General features: G+C 41.0%; 1 protein-coding gene across 1 annotated transcript in view; it reads right to left on the bottom strand.

Annotated features, from left to right (window-relative positions):
* Positions 1-219: 219 nt before the first annotated feature.
* jmy (junction mediating and regulatory protein, p53 cofactor) overlaps positions 220-19,596 on the bottom strand; it is a 29,305-nt gene continuing 9,928 nt past the window's right edge. Inside the window, exons 3-10 of the mRNA XM_053411330.1 lie at positions 9,340-9,490; positions 8,687-8,856; positions 8,004-8,169; positions 7,271-7,461; positions 7,076-7,165; positions 5,314-5,409; positions 4,735-5,227; positions 220-4,281 (exon numbers count right to left, since the gene is read on the bottom strand). Coding sequence (XP_053267305.1) covers positions 3,974-4,281; positions 4,735-5,227; positions 5,314-5,409; positions 7,076-7,165; positions 7,271-7,461; positions 8,004-8,169; positions 8,687-8,856; positions 9,340-9,490 — 1,665 coding nt within the window. The 3' untranslated portion in view covers positions 220-3,973. The remainder of the gene's footprint in view (positions 4,282-4,734; positions 5,228-5,313; positions 5,410-7,075; positions 7,166-7,270; positions 7,462-8,003; positions 8,170-8,686; positions 8,857-9,339; positions 9,491-19,596) is intronic.

Raw genomic sequence — 19,596 nt, 5'->3', positions numbered from 1 at the left:
AAAGATAACACATTATCGATTCTGCTTTAGAATTGTTATTGATATTTTCCTATTAAAACTTTTCAGTCACATTAAAACTCGGAATTCCTCCAGGTTATGCCACGGTAATGTAAAAATATGAAGGAACTTAACGCCTGCCCAAGTCTACATTTAAGTGTTTATATGCTGGTTACACACAGACCAATCCAGTGTGACTTTGTGAAGAACATTCAAACATACTTTGGTGTTTATTTTATTTTTATTTTTTAAAAGGACAAAAAATATATATATAATAACTAGGATATAGAAAGCAGAGAGGAATGTCATGATAGGAAACAAAAAAAGCGACAAAAAGAAAAGCTTATAAAGTACATTTACATTTGTAGGCTTTAAAAATTCTTGAAAATGTGAAGCTTCAATAAATACTTCAATACATTTAGGCATGCGGATATAGTTTTTTTTGACATGATTTACATTTCGTTACAGTAAAATCCATAGAATGACTTTTATCTTCATTATTGCACTTATGTTGTGATGGGTTTCATCCTCGAACCGGCCACATGCATAAGGTCATAAAGGTCCAAATAAAAGATGGAGGGAAAACTACGAGTCACAACGTGGATTTCTACAAAAAGCGGGAAAAATAAAAAGCAAATAGAGCAGTGTGAGGAGGTGAAGGTCTTACAGGTAATCTACTGTTTAATATCAGTAAAGGTCTGTGTGTGTGTGTCTGTGTGTGTGTAGAAGAGGAACTACACTCACTCTGAGTAGGAATGATGTTTTACACTTGGCAACAGTGACTGTGTGTGTTTCACAAAGTTCAGCAGGATGAGAAACGCACACGTTCTGCTTTGATGTCGATTTAGATGAGAGGATCGAGAACCACTTCAGTCAGCAGGCAGTTAGCTTAGCATAAAGACTGGCAACAGATATAAACTGTTAGCCGGGCTCTATTCTAAAGCAGCAAAAACTGAATGACGACATTAAAATCATTCATTTACAAGATGCCAGAAGATTTGTTCCCCCCCCTCACAATATGACACCCCATACCTCAGCTCTGTAATATTTAGTAATAAAGTTTTTTACAGCTCTAACACGCTGTTGTAGAAATGGGTTACCATAACGACGTGTAAAAGACCTGAAAAATAACACGAGGTGAGGAGAAATACAGCTTCCATCATTACACCCGTCAGATTGTGTCCCTGTTTTTTGTGAATATTTGGTGACGGTCTGTGGCAGTTGGTAATTGTGTCTAAATGTAAATACACAACAGGGGCCACAACTTACATCACCTTTTAGAATTAATAAAAGCTAAACAATATTGTTTCTCTAGCTGAACTCCTTAATGTGGTTTGACATAGTCCAACAACAGGATGTTGATTTGTGGGTTCAGAGGATCTTTGGATTTGTTTATGCTTCTCATTTAACTCTTGAGCCGTTATTTCCCTTAATGTCAAACTGTTTCTTTAAATGAAGCCATGCCGCTCAGTGCCTACTGACGTGTTAACTACAGGAACATGTGTTTTTCAGCTGGAGACAGGTTTGACACAGGTCATACATAATAAAAAAGAAAAAAAACAATCACACAAACGCAAAACTGAAACAACTCCATGAAGAAAACAAACGTGGAAAAAAACACAACAAGGCAGTGGAGACGGAGAGAGAGACTCTCGGGTAAATAAAATCAGAGTAAAAACCACAAACAAAATAAAAAGGTAAACAACAAGTATGATCCCGATAGCGGTGGGTGTGGCGAGCAGGAAGCTGCTCCAGCAGAGGGTGATGAACTCAGTCCAGTGCGCTTCATGTTTGTTTGTAATGCTGCTCCACATCTGGAGTCTGTTATGTACATGTGCGATAAAGATACTTTTTTTTAAAAAAAAAAAAAAAAAATGGCTGGATGTTGCTTTTTAAAAAACTTTTAAAAACGCATACCCACTTCCTGAAGATCTTTCCAAGACTTCATTAATGCCTTTTTCAACTAATGGATTTTCTGTATAAAATAGTAAAAAAATGCCTAAAGCCCAGGGTGGCATCTATAAATGTCCTTGTGTCCGCCCATTAGTCAGAAGCTTAAATATTTTCAATTTACAGTATAAAACAGTCAAATCGACGGGACGGGTTACGTTTGAGAAGCTGAAACCAGAGAATATTCAGAGTCTTTGCATGGTAAAACTATTGATTATGAAAATAACTGCTGATCTTCTGTTGAGCGATTCTAAGAATGATTTAACGTTGACAAAACTTGTTTTCATTATTATTCATTATGACTGCTTACTGGGATGGTTTCCTTTTGGTCACGTGTTAAAGAGTAACTTAAGGGTGACCACTGTGGAGCTTGTTATTCATCAGAGGGAATACAATTATAACTGAATATCTATTTTGTCCATTTTGTGTCAAAATACTGTGTTTGGGCAACTTTAAAAGTTGTTTAGGATGAATAACCATCAGTAAAACTATTTTAGCTAATATCTCTGACACTGCTTCGGAAAAGATGAATTTAAATGTCTCTGATAATATATATACTCTTGTGAGCTGTAAGTGGTCTATATTTATATAGTGCTGAGCTTCAGTGTGATCCAGTGTGGGAGGTAAGCTGGTTATTAGGATCATAACCTAATATGAAGGATCTCACTTTATACTACAGTTCCATCAGCTACATTATGTATTTGCTGTAGTATAAAATCAAGATAATGTCCTGGATTCAGTAAACTTGAGCTCTAGGTTTTTTGTTAGTTGTTTTTTGGGCCTATGCTTGTTGAGATTTTGTCAGATTTAAAAGTCTTTTAAAATATAATAAATGACCTATTAGAAGTTCCACTGTGCAATGTAGCCATGGGACTATCAGTGGATTATTCTGATACTGAAAAAAACTGATACTTAAAAATGGGACAATTCTCAGGCTCAAGTTCTGCTGGTGTCTGTATTTTTCCAGGATAATTTAATTATTTGTGGAAGTAAAGTTATATATTTGTAAACTAAAGGTTGCACTGAATCTTACAATCCTATGCTGAGCTCTAACCCAGATAAAGAATGTGATCCTCTAAATTTAACTTTCACCATGAGCTGCATCTTTGTCACAACCACCTTCCTCGTGTTGTTTCATATTTTGACTTTTGTAAAAGTGAAAATGCTTTAAGAACTATGGCTAATTCTCCAAATACACCAGTACAATGCTTGTTCTGGCTTTGTAACCCCAGCGTGATGAAAAGGACCCACAAACCAAAATGTGCAACTTTCAGTTGTGTGGCTCCACTTCTCATATCAGACTAATTAACGGAACAGGTCAACATTTTGGGAAACTCACTTATTCTTAGATTATTATTAGAACAAGTGTCAGTTGTGAAAAGTTGATTTCACACATGAAATGAGTTTCTTGCTGTGTTGTTCATGTGTGAAAGAGAAGCAGCGTCCTTATCTTCAAAAATGTCAAAGTATTTCTTTCAGTGAGTCTGAATGGTCTTGTCCTGCATACATGTACATGTTTGGGCATTCTTATGCACTGACATTTCCTATTGTATGTTTGTAATGTAAAAATCATACAGAAAAGGTATCGGTGGAGAGTCCGAGTGCTTTGACAGTGAGAGAGAGAGGTGAAGAGAAAAGACAAAATACTCACTTCTTCAAACAAACCCATCACAGCAAGCTACAGTACAGTACGACATGTGGATGGATTCCCCGGGAGGTCAGAGGTTGAGTCCTCGCCGAGAACGCCACAGCAGCGACATCAAAAAACAACAACAACCTAAGTGGTCCGTCTTCTACAAACCACACGCACAAGTATGAAACTAATTGAGCCGCTTGTCTGATATTTAAAAAAAGTGAATCAAAGGTTTTCTTGTTCAAATTGCACCGAGGTATCACCGGGTGCTGAAACTCTGAGGTGTCCGCTTAACTTCAGCCATTGTACAGTAACTCTTCATTTTGGCTCCACATATCCATGACAGAGAGAAGTAAAAAAAAAAAGAAAAAGGAAAAAGATCCATCTGAGGAACTAGTTTTCCCAGTCAGTGCACGGGAGGCCTTCGTCCTCGGACTCAGACTCGGGCGAGGCCTCCTTGATTCTCCTCAGAGCTTCGTGGATGCTGCGGGTCAGAGCGTCGGCCGAGTGGAGGAAGCTCCTGGCCTGACGCTGCTCCGGCCGGGTGCGGACCTTCTTCAGCCGGACGCCCTGCCGGATCTGGGCCAGGATGTTCTCGCTGTCGTCGTCCGGGTCCGGGGCCAGGACGCGCAGCTCGGCCTTCCTCAGGTGGAAGCTGCCGCGTTTGAGAGAAGCCAGCACTTCGTCCATGGGGGAGCTCGCTGCAGACACACACAGAGACACACAGAGACAAACGATTAACTTCACATAGAGGCAGCGTGTGAGTGAAGCTTTGAAATCACTGCTTGTTTACATTGAGTCTTTATCAGCTGCAAATAAAACAGTCTCTCTATTCACACATTTTAAAAATTGTGGAAATTTTGCATATGCAGATATACCAGGAAATATGTGCTGCTTATTAGCATAAACAGTTTGGTATTAGTATCAGGACGTTGTTCTGGTTTTATACAGTAGACAGACGTCTGGAGACAAATGTGGAAGGCAAAACTTGGATGGCTGAATGTGATTCTGTTCATCTTCGGTCGTGTTAAGGACAAATCAGCTACTTGGTAAATATTTGACAAACCTTCTGAGGCTGTCCCTGCCAATATTAGTTTAAACAAAACACAATATCTTTGTTTCATAAAAGTCAGGATTGCGAGTTGCGTCCTCACCTCTCCTCCACTGTGAGGAGTCCAGCGAGGCCGTCTTCTTCAGCTTGGTCCTCGCGTTCAGCAGCTGGCTGCTGTCAAAGAATCGAGGGGAGAACGGAGCCAGGGGCAGCGAGGAGGGTTCGGACTCTTGTCGCGGCACCGGACTGCCTGCTGCAGGGTTCCAGTGCCCGTCCTCGCCCTGCTGCTGCTCCGAGGGAGGAGGTGGTGGAGGGGGAGGTGGGGGAGGAGGAGGAGGTGGTGGAGGACCCGCTGACAGGGGAGGCAGCGAGAGGAAGGGAAGCGAAGAGGCCAGGCTCCCGAGGTCAACCGTCGGCAGAGACACGGTGTCGCAGCCGCAGGCGTCGGGCGTCGGGGGAGCGGAGAGCCGGGGGAGGTCGGAGAGGCAGTCGGTCTGAACGCCGGCTGCCTGCGTGTCCGGCTGCTGGCCCCCCCTCCTCCGACTGTGACCCAGACGCAGCCGGCTGGACTTCAGAGTCACCTGGCCCGGGTAACGCTGTGTGGGGAACAGACAGAGTGAACGGTGATGACAGCTCAGAGGAGGCTGCTTGAGTCGGACATCACACTGCGGAGTGTTCTCACCTGATTGAGGCTTCGCAGTCGGTCCAGCGTCCTCTGCCGGTCCTGACTCACCCGGGCATTCTGTTTGGCTTCCTCGTCTGCTTCATATTCTCCTCCCTTGACAGGAAACAGTAGATTGTTTTAGGGTTCAGGAGGGGTTATTAAATAGCTCCATCAGTGAGGTTATGTTTCCGTCTGTTTGTTTTTTTTGCTTGTGTGAAAGTTAGAAGGATTAAACAAAAACTACAGGACGGATTACACAACACTTAGTGGAGGGATGTGGTATAGGTCAGGAAAGAATCCTAGATTAACGCCCCACTTTCTTTGACATTGCATTTTTTTTTTTACATTTCTGTTGTTTCTCAGAAAATAATTCAGTGATCTTGATGGAAAAAGTCACGTTTAAAGGACTGATATTTATGAGAGATCAATTTAGTGCAGATCCACATAAGAATCTTGAGATCTAGTGAATTTAAATGTGGCTTCATCAAGGGACTGTTGGGCCTCGGTGCAGATATACGCCCTCTAGTTCTTAAAGTAGTTGCTTGATTGATTGATTTGTTTATTATAGGCGTCTTTCACACACAAAATAACTGGTGTTTTCCTGTTTAGTGTGGTTTGATTTTGCTGGCGTGGAAGTTATCAGACCAACACTACTATGGACAAAACTACCTGGACATGGACAACTGGAAAAATGATTTTTTTATATTCATGCAAATTCTTCAGCTACACCTGTACATCAGCACACAAGGGTTTTGAATATCAGTCTGAAAGCAAAACAGTTCAAACAGGTTTGAGTTGTGCTTGTGTCCTATTCCCTGTGTGTGAGCTGTTCCTCATTAAAAACACATCAACAAACCCCCAGTGACGTCGACAAAGCAAGGGCCCAACCTTTTCCCTCACTTTACTTCCTGTTCATCACTTTTAATGATATACGGGGTCTAGTGGCAGTGTGGATTATTAATGCTCATAATAAATTATTTGTCCATGAACCTATTAGAGAAAATAAATGAATACCCTGGAAACATTGAGCAGGACTTTCCTTTTTACATGACTCTGTGCTGACAGCCTATTGGCTCACAAGATACTCAATGACAACAACAACTAAAATGATCAATTGCTAAATCATAACATGAATTGAAATATATAATATATACAGATATTTAAATAAAAATAATTGTGATTATTTACCACCTTATGTATGTGGTTGTTATAAGTTCTGTCCACTAGAGGGAACACCGACATTAGGTTACCAATAAACATTTGCATTGCAATATCCAATATTTATGAAAATAGAGCAAACACATACATCAAAGAACCAACATACAAAAGTATTGTTTTTTTTAATATTCTAATTGTATTTGACTCCCAAAACAACAGCACTACTTGACCAAGGACGGTTGTGTCACATTTTTTGTCAACTTTTGACAAAAACTCTGGGCATCGCATTTCTAAAACAACCAGACATGGATCCTATCCCATGATCCACTCAATAGCCCACTTCACTGTAAACATGTGAAAGAATTTCTGCCCATGATCGATCTCCATCAAACCTCTCTCTCCTGTAGCTTTTAATAAAACAGAACCTTCCATAGAGTCATAGCAAAAAAACAAAGGTCGGGCCACAGACACAGTTTTCATCTTGTTCATCCCAGAACCAAACACTTCCTGCTTCCTGCCAGTTGTCAACCCTCTGGTACAAAGCACCCTTCTGTTTCACAATGCAGTAAATATGTAGAGGCTCATGTATTGTGTGTTCCATGATGAATCTTCTGAGGTTTACCTGTTTCAGTGGCTGAGGGGAACTGCTGTCAGCCGGGTCACCTTGGCCTCGCTGCTGTATCTTCTGGTTGTGATTGACTATACAGATTTCCTATGAATGGAAAAATAAATAAAACACAGATCATAAAAACAGCTGCACTTTCTCCAGATATCCCCGAAACAAAACCCGACATCATCGTCAGTCGTCAGCGCTGACCTTCTTGTTTTTGAGGTAGAGTTTCTTGGTGGTGATGCGACCCCGGCGAGCCTCGAGCTGCCGCGTCCTCTGCTGCAGGACGCTCAGGTCTTCGTCCCTGAGGGGGGAGGGCGGCGATGCGGGGTCTTCCACTCCCTTCATGGCGTCGGGGCTCTCAAAGGCATCGTAGTACACAACCTCATCCTGACGCTCTGGTGCAACATGAGAAGAGATTCGTCAAAACGCTGCCGTGTACAGGTGGTTAGTTCAAAATGCTGCTGTGACCTGTGACCAAACAATTACCTGTTTATAAGCTTCGAGATGTGTACTGGTAAAAAAAGTTATATTATTAATAAATAATTTGATTTGTGTCTTTATCAGAAGGAGTGTAGAAGTCAAATTAATGATTCATTTGATGCTGCAGCATGATTTCAAAACAGACCAGAAACTAGAGCAATGGAAAACGTTTATTTATAGAAAATTATTCAGCAAGTAGATTTGGTTGATGATGATAATCAGTAAATTTTTAAGCAAATATACAAAAATATCTCTTAAAGGGTGAGAGTTATTTTCTGCTTTGCTTGGTTACATGACTTTTGGTTTGTCGAAAAACTAAAAATAGCACTTTATAATATACTAATATATGAACATGAATAAAGGCACCAGCATGCTACACCCCACTATGTCCATCAGATTGATTATTTTTGCCTACACAGACAGAAAGCATCTGAACTCAGAACACGCAGGTGCTCACCTGTCATCTGCCTGCGCAGACTCTGCAGCTGAGAGGTGAGCAGCAGCTCTTCACAGCGCAGCACCTCCGCCTGGATGTCATACAGCTGCATCTGCAACTCGTAGTACAGCGCCTCCAGCTGGTCCAGACGCAGCATGGCGTCCTCCCCACCTTGCAGACCCTGCATCTGGAGTCACAGCCACATGATCATGTTACACTTCCACAGGAGTAAAAAGCACATGCTGCAGATTTAGCAGATTTTCCAAAGTGCTTTGCGACTCTACCTGATGTGCAATTGTTTTAATAGAAGTGGCTCAGTGGATAAAGAACTTGAGGCACCTTTGCTGTTCTCTCTAAGTGCTGAGCTCCGCCACAGTAGTTTAGAAAAGGTTAACTGGAGTTGGGGAGTATTTTAAAGAAATGTTTTGACACTGGCGGTCATTCCCATTGAGTCATTCCCACTGGTGTAGACCAGGATGTTATGGACTCCATCACAGGATGTCTGAGCCGTGAGGTCATTCTTCCAACATGACTAATATCAGGCTGTTTTATTCATATGTCCTCATCTCTCAGTGGTGTCATTAGGGCTTTTGGGTTGGGCTACTAACTTACTGAGCATTGCCACCTCTTTAAAAACCAACCCATTTAAACTTCACAATCTGACACTGACACACACAACTTGGTCTACATGACTGACACCTTACCTCCTCCTTCAGGCCGTGTTTCCTCTGCTCCAGGCAGATTTCTTTGGCCCTCATCAGCTGCAGAGTTTCTCCAGAGAAATTGTACTGCAGACGCTCCATGCGTTCAACTGCTGCTGCCCACGCCGACTTGCCAAACTTCTTCTGGTCAGCACGCATCCGCTCAAACAGAGCTGCAACACAGATTCAAAGGATTGTGGATCAAGGGAAACAAATTTGGCAAATATTTTGACCATAGCTCGACATACTTGAGTTTCGACTTGTTTCTATTTATTTGTTTTACAGTGAATGTCTTTGAGTTTTAGATTGTTGGTCACACACAAGATGACATTTGAACAATCACCTTGGACATTTTTTTTTACTATTTTCTAATGCTTCAAAGCCTAAACGTTTTTTTTGCGAATCATGAAAATAGTCGAGAACATAATTGTTGACTGAGTGGATGAACACAACAATAACTCTGAGTTACTTGAAACCCATTCCTTGGCTAAACAGCATTCAGTTGTTTCTTTGCATAGCTGAGACAGTTTGTGGATTAAAATACTTTTGGAGCAGGGTTGGGAGAACACTGGCATGTGAGAGGTCAGAGATGAGGGTCCTGTACAGGGAAGGTTGTTTTAAAACGTCGGTTTGAAATCTGCCCTTTCTGTGTTTACCTTTCTGGGATCGAGTCGTGGTTTCGAAGAACTTGACGGTCAGGTCCTGTATGGAGAGCACGGCGGCCTGGGCCTTCCTCTGCCACTCCTCATCCTCCCTCCTCAGGCCTTCCACACGCCGAGGACCCAGCCGCTCCGTCTCCAGAGAGATCTGATGGTGTTAAAACAGGTCAAAAGAACAGTCAGCAGGGGCAACAAAGTTCAGAAAGTATAAATGTCTTTATCTACAGCCAATGGTATAGAACACAGGTTTTCAAAATCTGACATGCACTGTGAGACACCCTCAGACAAGATCAAGACAACTGTGCCCCCATATTATACAGTCTACATGAAAAAATAAACTATACTCTATCTACGTGGTGTGAAACATGACAAAACTTTATATTTAATGTATTTTTCACACCCATTATTCTTTGTCTTCTCTTTGGTAGATACTCATACCCTCAGTTTTGGGGGATACAAACAGATTATATTGTTGTTATGGATTCATTGGGTTAGCTGCAGATATGAGCCCAGTTTCTGTTGTCTTCTATTTACTTATTTGTTATTTTGGACAACTGGCACCACTTAAAGTCAACTTGTTTGCAGTGTGCTCATGGATGCACATAGAACCATCACTAGATTACTTAGGAACTGAAGAAAAGTTAAAAACATGATGATTAACTCTTGGGCCAGTTCTGAAACTCTTCAGCATCTCTTTTCCATCCATGTCAAAACAAATTAAGGGATCTTAATGGACACTTTAGATAATTATATCCTTAATGTCACACTGAATCTAAAAATACACTTGTATTGCAAATGTTTTGGCTAAACTATATTACAAAGAGCAGAAACAAGTTAATTCACTTGACTTAAAAAATGTGGAAAAAAAGTTAACATGTGGTAAGTGCAAAAGTCTGTTAAGCATCAAGGTGAAAATATTTTGCTTTTGGGTTGTGTTGCAACAAGCAGAACAGGGAACATTATACAGATATGAGGGAAACATTGATTCCACTAAATATCTACAAATCCTGAATGTGAATCTCCTGTATCCGTCAAGAAAGTGTAACTGAAAAGAGGCCGAGTCCTAGAACACGACAATGATCCAAAACAGATCTCAAAATTCACCTAAACCACTTGAAGAAACACCAGCTGAAGCTTTTGGAGCTGCAACGGTCACCTGATCTGAACATCAGTGAAAATCTGTGTGTAGATCTGAAACACAGTGCCAAACTTGGGGTTTACTAAGTACTGACTTGGTGGGATGCCCAAACTGCTGCACATACCACAAGTACTGTTTCATTTAGTCCTTGAAATAGAAAATAGCAGTGCATGAACATACATTGCTCTCAAAAATGAAGGGAAAGACATCACACTGAAACAATGTCACCTGCTTTGGGGCAAATGAATGTGACAACAGGTGCAATGGACGCAAAAGCAAGACCGCTCACAAAAAGGAAATGGTTTTACATGTGGTGGCTACAGACAGTCTCTCTCCTCATCCTTCCTGAATATTTTTTTTTATTTTTGTGTTCTGCTAGTGTCCTTGTCACTACTGGTAGCATGAGGCGGCACCTGCAGCCCGATCAGGTTGCACAGGTAGTCCAGCTCCTCCAGCATTACACATCCATACGTGAGGTTTGCTGTGTCTCCCAGCACAGTCTCAAGAGCATGGAGGAGGTACCAGGAGACCGGCGGTTGAACGAGAAGAGCTGGACAGGGCTGGAGCGGTTATTTTTCAATCAATGAGAGCGAAATTGGTCCATTGATCCACTCACAGCGGGCAGGAAACATTATACTGCATTTCCTGCAGCATCCCTGCTGAAAAACACCAGATATGGATTGCGAAGAGACCACCATGTGACCAATGATTTAATATGACGATACAAAGGGTTTTCTGTGGCATCATTGGTAGTATTCCTTATTAACGTCAGAGTCTGTGTATATATATATATATGTATTTTTTTTTTAAACACAATATACAATAGGTACAGTTGACGCTGTAGGCCGTTGCATTAGGGTATAGGATTCACTTTTACTTAAAACATTCAATCAATCAAATTTTATTTGTATAGCCCATATTCACAAATCACAATTTGTCTCATAGGGCTTTAACAAGGTTAAGGAAAAACTACCAAATAAAACTTTTAACAGGGTAAAAAGAACGTACAAACCTCAGAGAGAGCCACATGTGAGGGATCCCTCTCCCAGGCAAACAGAAGTGCAATAGATGTCACATTCAAATGCAAGTACCTATTTTCTTTCACTCAAGTATAAAAAGTGAATCTGTTATGTCTACATTATTACTCTGAGTACATAGCTGTCAATTTATTATTACCATACTAAAATATTTCAGTACTTCCTTTAACCCAGTTTTTACTCTGAATCAATATTCACAAATCACACTCTGATAGTTTTAAAGTAGCTCAGTTGCCTCTATTGTGTCACAGTATCTTCCGGATTACAAAAAAAAAAACACATCAAGCCCATGACCCCCTCTCTCCCGCCACAGCTCACCTCAATTTGAGAACCTACTGGTCCAGATCGCTGACTACAGTTGCTCTGTAATACCAGCACCCTGCAGCAGATGGTGCTACAAGCGAATTATTACTGTAACTTGCCTGTGCTTGTTTACGTCAGGAGTCACACTAACCTAGTGTCCTACTGGGCTGGCATAAAATATTTAAAACATTAAAAAAAATCTGTGATAACAAAACAAAAGAAAACCGAATGCACGCTGGAAGGAGTTGAGGTTATGAGGCACAACTGGGTCAAACAGAATCTGGCTCCTCACAGCTGGCTCGGTTCAGGCCGTGTGAAAAGAGTGAGAAACGGGGAAAAAAACAGTGCCACGTGGAGTTCTGTCCTGGGAGTTCACTAAAACACACAACCTTCAGGAACAAAATTTGCACAGCTTAGCTGAGGGCCTCCTGCACACACAGTCATACATTAATATCTCAATGTTAAACAGATGTGTGCAGGTCCTCAAAAATAAACAACGATGTGGTAATCGCCAGCAAACCTCAAAGGACTTGATTTATGTTCGCCAGCATACCCACTTCTCTGTCCAGGGAGTGTGTGTGTGTGTGTGTGTGTGAGTGTGTGTCTGCACGTGAGGGACAAGAACAGGGAGGGGTCTTTTTAAAAGGGGTGAAACAGTGAGCGAGAGGGGGAGGAGAGATTACGTCAGAGACCAGAAAGAAAACAAAAAGAGAGCAGGCAAGAGCAAAAGGTTTTATATTAAAGTAGAAATTGAACCGGAGTCCCTTTGAGCTATGATCTCACTGTTCAGATATGTTCACTGCTCATATTGCTGTAAGTACAGTAACGTAGAGCAGTGAAAGAGCTGCACCCACATGTGAACCCATCGAACAAGAGGCCCAACACTTCACAGCCACAGAGCAACAAGCAGATGAGTCGTCGTCTTGACACTACGACGCATTTGAAACATCTGTTGTATAACCAGGGGTGGGTAGTAACAGATTACATTTAAACATCATTAGTTTAACGAAAAATAAGTAACTATTATCAGCCCAGTTTCCATTTGTAAGAATACGGTGACATTATAGACGCAGAGTCAAGGATTACAAGAGGATACATTTTGATTAAGTCTTTACCATATGGTAATTTTTGCTGGTAACTAATGAAAAGTATGTCTGCTGTACTGGGTATAACAGAGAAGTGTTCCAGTCTGTAGCAGGGAGGGGAAAAAAATAAGCAGTGTTGAGGTAAGATAGAGGGTTGAAGGAACCGCAGTGTCCCCTCATCTTCAACTTAAAAATGTAAAACATGAGAACGTCTACATCCGATGTCGTTTGTGAAAGTAAAATAAAATCTGGTGAAAACACCTCAACTTCAACTCTGAAGAAACACATGGAGCTGAGTTTCCTTCTCAGCGACCTCTCTTGAAATAGGGAATAGGCTTACCCTGGGTTTTACACTTTTCTTTTGCTTAATCCTGTTAAATTGTCCCCAGAGTGCTGATCTGTGAGATTTATTTCGATTAGGATCTTATTTGCTCCCATACGCATCAGATTATTGTGTCCGCCACAGTAATAAGAATAATAATGGCAGACGGTTTAACTTGTTTGCCAACATACGAATGCTGAATATGTAAAACACGTTCTATCAGGTGCATTGAGAATGTTTTTGAGATGTTGAGAAGATTTGTGGAATAAATTTTGCAGCTACATGCACTTCTATATAAAATATTATGCGGATTTAAATGATATTGTTATTCAGTGGATTATATCATTCATTAGAAAAAGTGCCATGTCATTTGTATACGGTAACCAAAGTGATCTGACCCAACCCTTCGTATATTTATCCTCTTTGCATTTTGTTGTTGTTCCCTTCGTCCCTGCTGACATGTCGGCAATAGATAGTCTGATTCACTGGTTTAAAACAAAGCAGTTTTTCCGGCAATATAAATCTCCTGTAAAAGTTTAGTAGCCTAAAGCTAGTTGGAACATGACACTTCACACTTTACATTACACAGTGGCTGGAAATACATGTAATTATCCTAATTGTCTACGCAGCTAGTTGCTAAGCAGAATACCTTTCAGGGAGACACAGATAAAGAAGCTGGTGAGTGAGTCACTTTCTTAAAGGCAGAAGGACACGATGGAGAAACATCTTTAGAACTCTATCGTCTCTAGTCAGTCACTTTCCCTCTCGGCTGCAGCCTCCTGATGGCACCTGGTAACCTGACCTGATCCTGACCCGCACAATGTAAACACCATTAATTCATTATTGCTCATTAACATACAGTGTGTGAGACAGACTCAGGAGGGAGAAGTGTCACTGACAACACTACATGTTCAAAGTGTATTTTAGCTGAGACACCGATCTGCGTGGTAACTGGAGAATCCTCATGTTTTCTTAATGTTTGGGATAATAAAGCATCACATGTGTTTTCAGGTTTTCCGGCAGCTTGTTTATTGACTCCTCATCGCGAGGCAGCATTGAAGAAGTGATTGAATGACTTCCTTCAGCACCTCTGCTTAACAGCTGCCGGTGACAAAACACAGACGTGACAGACTCACTGAGAATAGAAGTGACACAAGTTCCCGTGGTAAAGTGCTGGGATTACAGCACGGACACCGTCATGGTGGCCCTTATCTCATTTGGTTAAAATAGCCTGTAAAAGCCTTTTTGTGAGTAACACAGTTTTAGATACTAGGCAGTGTTTATCAGGCAGCTGCAACAGCCGACTGCCATGAGTCTACAGAGCTGAAAATAGAAACGATGGTGAGAACCATTTCAAATAATCTCCATTTTTCTTGTTGTCCAATAACTTGATGCAAGTTAAAACCATTGACGCATAGCTACGGCTTGTTCCATCGAGCTCCATTGTTCTCCAACATCTATAAACACTTGGTTACATTGGCACTGTGCTTTTTCTTGAGTCTGAAAATAACATCCTGCTCGTGGAACTAATCACTGCACCAAGTGAGTATTAATCCACTGCAGAAATAGATGCAACATTTCCTTGTTTTGAGCATTGTTTCCTGAAAACAATAGTGCCCATCTGTTAAAGGAAATGATTGTGTCTTTTTAAGAAATAAAACCATGTTAGTTTTAACCATTTCTTATTAACTTTTTAATTATTTAGTAGGATTCAGTGGACAGGGGAGTGAGAGCCACAGACAGAGAAGAGGAGTCGGAAAGTAAAACACTTTGATGGCTTTGGTTTTTAATGAGGTTTGTTGACAAAAAATGGAAAGGTTCAACTCTATACTTGTATCAGAGTTTTAAAAAGAATCCGCAGAATTGGGTTCAGACTTTATCCGGGAGTTTTACTTTTCGCACAACTCAGCAGGAGATTCTTCGCTAACACAGAAATCTCTGGAGCGTTCACGTGAGGGGTGGTGCAGCAGGCAGAGGCAGGATGTAACACATTCATTCTGCTGCAGAGATCACGTGTGTATTTGTTTACAGCACACCTCATCACCAAAAGCTCTCCCGACATCTTCTTCTGTGTTTTCTACGTGTATGGCACATAGCCTTTTGTAAGATATTTGTAGTCTTTTTTGTTTTGCATGCATCGAGTGTTAGAAGCGTCCTCACACCCACTCGGTCGATATGAACACACAGCAGGGGATGCCCACTGGATTCTCCGCAAGCGGGGGGGGGGGGTTGATGAGCGATAGACTCAAAACTGAGATGGACATTTTTTGAAAGCACCTCCGTGAATGTAGTAGAAGTCACAGATGAGGAGGTCAATAGGGTTGTAGTGAGAGTAGCCTACGATGTACTGTGAACTAAATCATGTGATCTCTGCAGTGGAATTATACGTTGCATCCCGCCTTTGTCTGCTGCACCATCCCTCACCTGAATACTTTTTGCTGTTGTGAACGCGTCTTAGTGGAGAATCTTCTGCTGTGCTGTGCATGTGTGAGAGGAGGACTGTAGGGAAAGTGTGGACCCAATTCTTCAGAGTTCCTCCACAGGACAGGTCTAAAAACAGCTATACGGTCCCTCTGGAGAATGTCGGGAGATTATCTGGAGCTCAGTGCATGTCTGAAAGACTGCTTGTGATACAAGGCCTCACATTTTCTTCATAGCTGAACGTACACTGCCGGGGCCTGTACGAAGCAGGATTTGTGATTAGCCAGATAAATACGGGTTTTAACTCAGGGTTTTCATTCCTACAAAGCTGTTGCACTTCTTACCAATGTAAATCACCATTGTAACGTATGCTGAACAGTTTACGTGCTCCAGAGCAGGTTAACTTCAAGACACAGCGCATGGTGACCATTTAGATCAGTGGAAAACCAGAGTCATCGATCTACAGGATCCTGACAGCGAGAAAAGAGTTTACAATAAAGTGACAAATAAAAAGGAGCAGCAGATATTTGTCTTTTTTGATAACTTTTTCTTTCAATGTGTCCACCTTGTTTTTTTTAAACAAAGCTTCTTACAAACTGAGGGAGAGTTCATTACACTAAATGAAATCATAATGATTTCAATGAACAAAGATTCTTTGATTCTCGAAAGAACGCCTGAGACTTTGTGATGATAATTTGAAATAAAAACTAAACCCGCTGATGTCTTTTATTAGAAAGATGATGCACACACTGAGTATAAATGAACATCTCAGTCAGACTGATCTTATCCCAGATAATTATTCTCTTCTTGCTTTCTTCTGCTTTGTACCTCTGCCAAGGAGGTGATGTTTTTCACCCGTCCATTTGTTTATTTGCTTGTCAGCAGGATTACACAGAAACAATTGAATGGTTTTTCAGGAAACTTGGTAGAAGGACGGCACATGGGCCAAGAAAGAACCCATTACACTTTGGCATGACTCCAGACAAAGGGGAGTTCTCCTTTTGTTCAACATTGCAGATGTTTGTTGATATTTTCTAAGATTTCCCAGGGAGTGATTCATGGAACTGGATGAAAAAGTACTAGTGGTCTATCCTGCATAACTTCTGTATCACAAGCTCGTAACAGTTTAGTTTAACTTAATAAGATGCGTTTCTTTTTACTCTAATCATATGATGATTTCACCATGTTGAATGTCCCTTTAGTCTGTAATCAAACTTACCAGCAGATATCAGTGTTTGTTCTCATATCGTATTACACACTTGATTCAGGGTTCAGACGATGTTGCTGCCTCTTCCACATGAATGCGCTCGTAGTAGAGTTAACTGAGACAGTCGACAACCAGCGTCGTTGAACAGTTTAACCAGGATGACCAATGTTAGGTTCAGTGAAGCCTGATAACAAAAAGTCACCCTGGGTATGTTAAAATAGCACACGTGATCACCATGGCGACCGCTGCCATGTAATAATGGAGTTGAAACAGTAACTGGAGCTCACTGTGTTACAAACTGACTTGCACAGAGAAACCACATTTTTTATTCATGACAGAACTCAGACCCTCCAGGCAACAGGACACCGGTGCTGCGGCGCACCGACATGCAATAGGACTGTCCCACAATGCACCATTCACCAAAATACCTGACACCCTTTGTTGATGACTCATTCAGGTGTTCATTCATTCATCCGTCCATCTGCCGGGTCATTGACTGATTCAGTTAAAGTGAGATGTCTGAAACTGAGTCGAGCGGAAAGCTTCCTCTCTGCAGGAAGACACAGCAGAATTATCACCGTAGAGCTGCAAAGCTCAGACAAGAAACTGATCACTTCATCAAACATGTAGCTATTTTGATAATTGATATATTTTTAAAGCAAAACTCCACAATATTCAGTAGCTGCCAATCTTGTATTCTTAATGACATGCTGCTTTTTTTCTTTTTTTAGTTTTCATCAGTTGGTCTTACAAAACAAGTTGTTTTAGACGTTACCTTGTCCTCTGAGAAGTCTCATGTGGGACAATTTTCAATTTCTATACATTTAAAGCTGAATTTCTTTCATCTTCTGAAATGTTGAGTTAATTTGATGATGTGATATTGAGTTTTAAGAAATTGTGATTGACATTTTTCACCTCAATTTGACATTTTATAGACCAAAAGATTAATTGATTAACTATTTAAAAGAGAAAATAATCGGAAGACGATCCAATACTGAAAATAACTATTAATTGTAGCCCTAATTAACGATAGACTGTGTAGCCTCGGTGAACCTGAAAGGGTTGACATTTACCACAGCTATGAAACACTTCATGAACTCCTGATACAAAGATATTTTGGTACATTCAGTCCACAGTCTGAACCCCTCTAATCGACAACTTAACCTAAACTCCAGTTCATTTGGTGTCACGTGCACTCACAGATAAACCCAGAACAGGCTGTAATTCCACAGCAACCAACTGATACTCAGCGGCTGCTCTCTTTGTTTCCCCAGCTTTACTTTGCCTCATCAAGTAAGATGCAAACTGCATGCAAATTTCAGAATCCTGCGTCCTGAGTCCCAAAACGAGAGTCTCCCTCATGATTCCCTGACTCATCAGTTTGGGAGCAACCACCCGTCTCTGCCGGCATCACGGATTAATTTGCATACAGCTTTGTTTTCAGTCGTTGGATCGGCCTGAGGGGAGCAGGTGGTAAATCTTGAAACTTGGGCATCGAGCAGAGTTCAGATTCTGAGGAAGACCCATAAAGCATGTAGCAACAGCGTGGCCCACTAATCTGTTTTTAATAGTTTTTGGAAAACAATGGAGCTCTGGCACAGAGGAGTAACATATATCAAGCTTTGGACACACACACACGTGATCCTTCTTAGTAAGATCAATTCATTGTTGGAGATTCATAGACAATAACAAGATTTTGTATGCATAGGATATCACCAGACTCTAAGGGGAAAGTTCTACATGCGTTTTGTTCATTGTGTTAAATTTCTAAACTTAGATCAGCACCCGCCCAAGAATCCAAATTCCATCATAATACACAGTCATTAACACGCCCACGCAGTCAGTCGTGCTGGTTAGTGACACAATGCTGGATAAGCATGTTGTGTGAGCAACGCATCTCAGAGAAGGGAAAGTACTCGCAGCACAGCAGAGGAGGAATGACAGCGAGTCTAAGACAGACACAGTGGCAGAGATATGGACAACATGTGTCCAGTCATCACTCAGTAACATCGCTGCTCACAAGACACAGACTTTGTCAGACTTTGGCCACAGTTTGAGTCTATAGTAGCACTACTTCTTCCCAGAGTCAACACAAAGTCAAACATGAAAACACATGATGTAAATTTGTTTTTGATCACCGATCAAGGGATAGTACTGGTGTTCACTGCAAAAAAACTTCCGTAAATTTCCTTAAAAAACAAATCATCACAACTTATTTGATAATCAGCAGGTTTTCAAGATATCCTTTTACGTCTAATTATTACAGTGACAGTTGTCTGTACATCTGCAAACACAAACTGCTTGAAGCTAATTTGGCATCTGTTAATGCTGCATGTTTGCCAAAATGGAAACAAAGGCCCAAAAAAATTAAACAGCAACAGTCAGAAAGTGGCAGCTGCTGTGCTGCAATAGCTTGAATGATATTTTGGATTTTGGAATCATGGTTTGGTAAAAAAAAATATGATGAATGGGGTAAAGTTAAAAGACTAACCACATTTCGGCAGGCTTCATTATATAAAATAGACACACTGATGTCAATGCATTTGTAACAGTATTATATGGTAAAATAACTTAATCTCTGAAATGTCATCCCTGGTTTTCCTAGTTTTGAGATTTCTTTAATTAAAAACACAAAAAATGACATTCACTCCTACTAAAACTAGTAATTTGATTATCCATGAGGTCTGGGTAACATATAAATAATGCCGACTTAATAATTGAGTCTATTTTTGTAGTTGGAT

This window comes from Pleuronectes platessa, chromosome 19, assembly GCF_947347685.1.
Source record: "Pleuronectes platessa chromosome 19, fPlePla1.1, whole genome shotgun sequence".
Taxonomy (NCBI): Eukaryota; Metazoa; Chordata; class Actinopteri; order Pleuronectiformes; family Pleuronectidae; genus Pleuronectes; species Pleuronectes platessa.
This window is presented reverse-complemented; position numbering and strand designations above follow the sequence as displayed.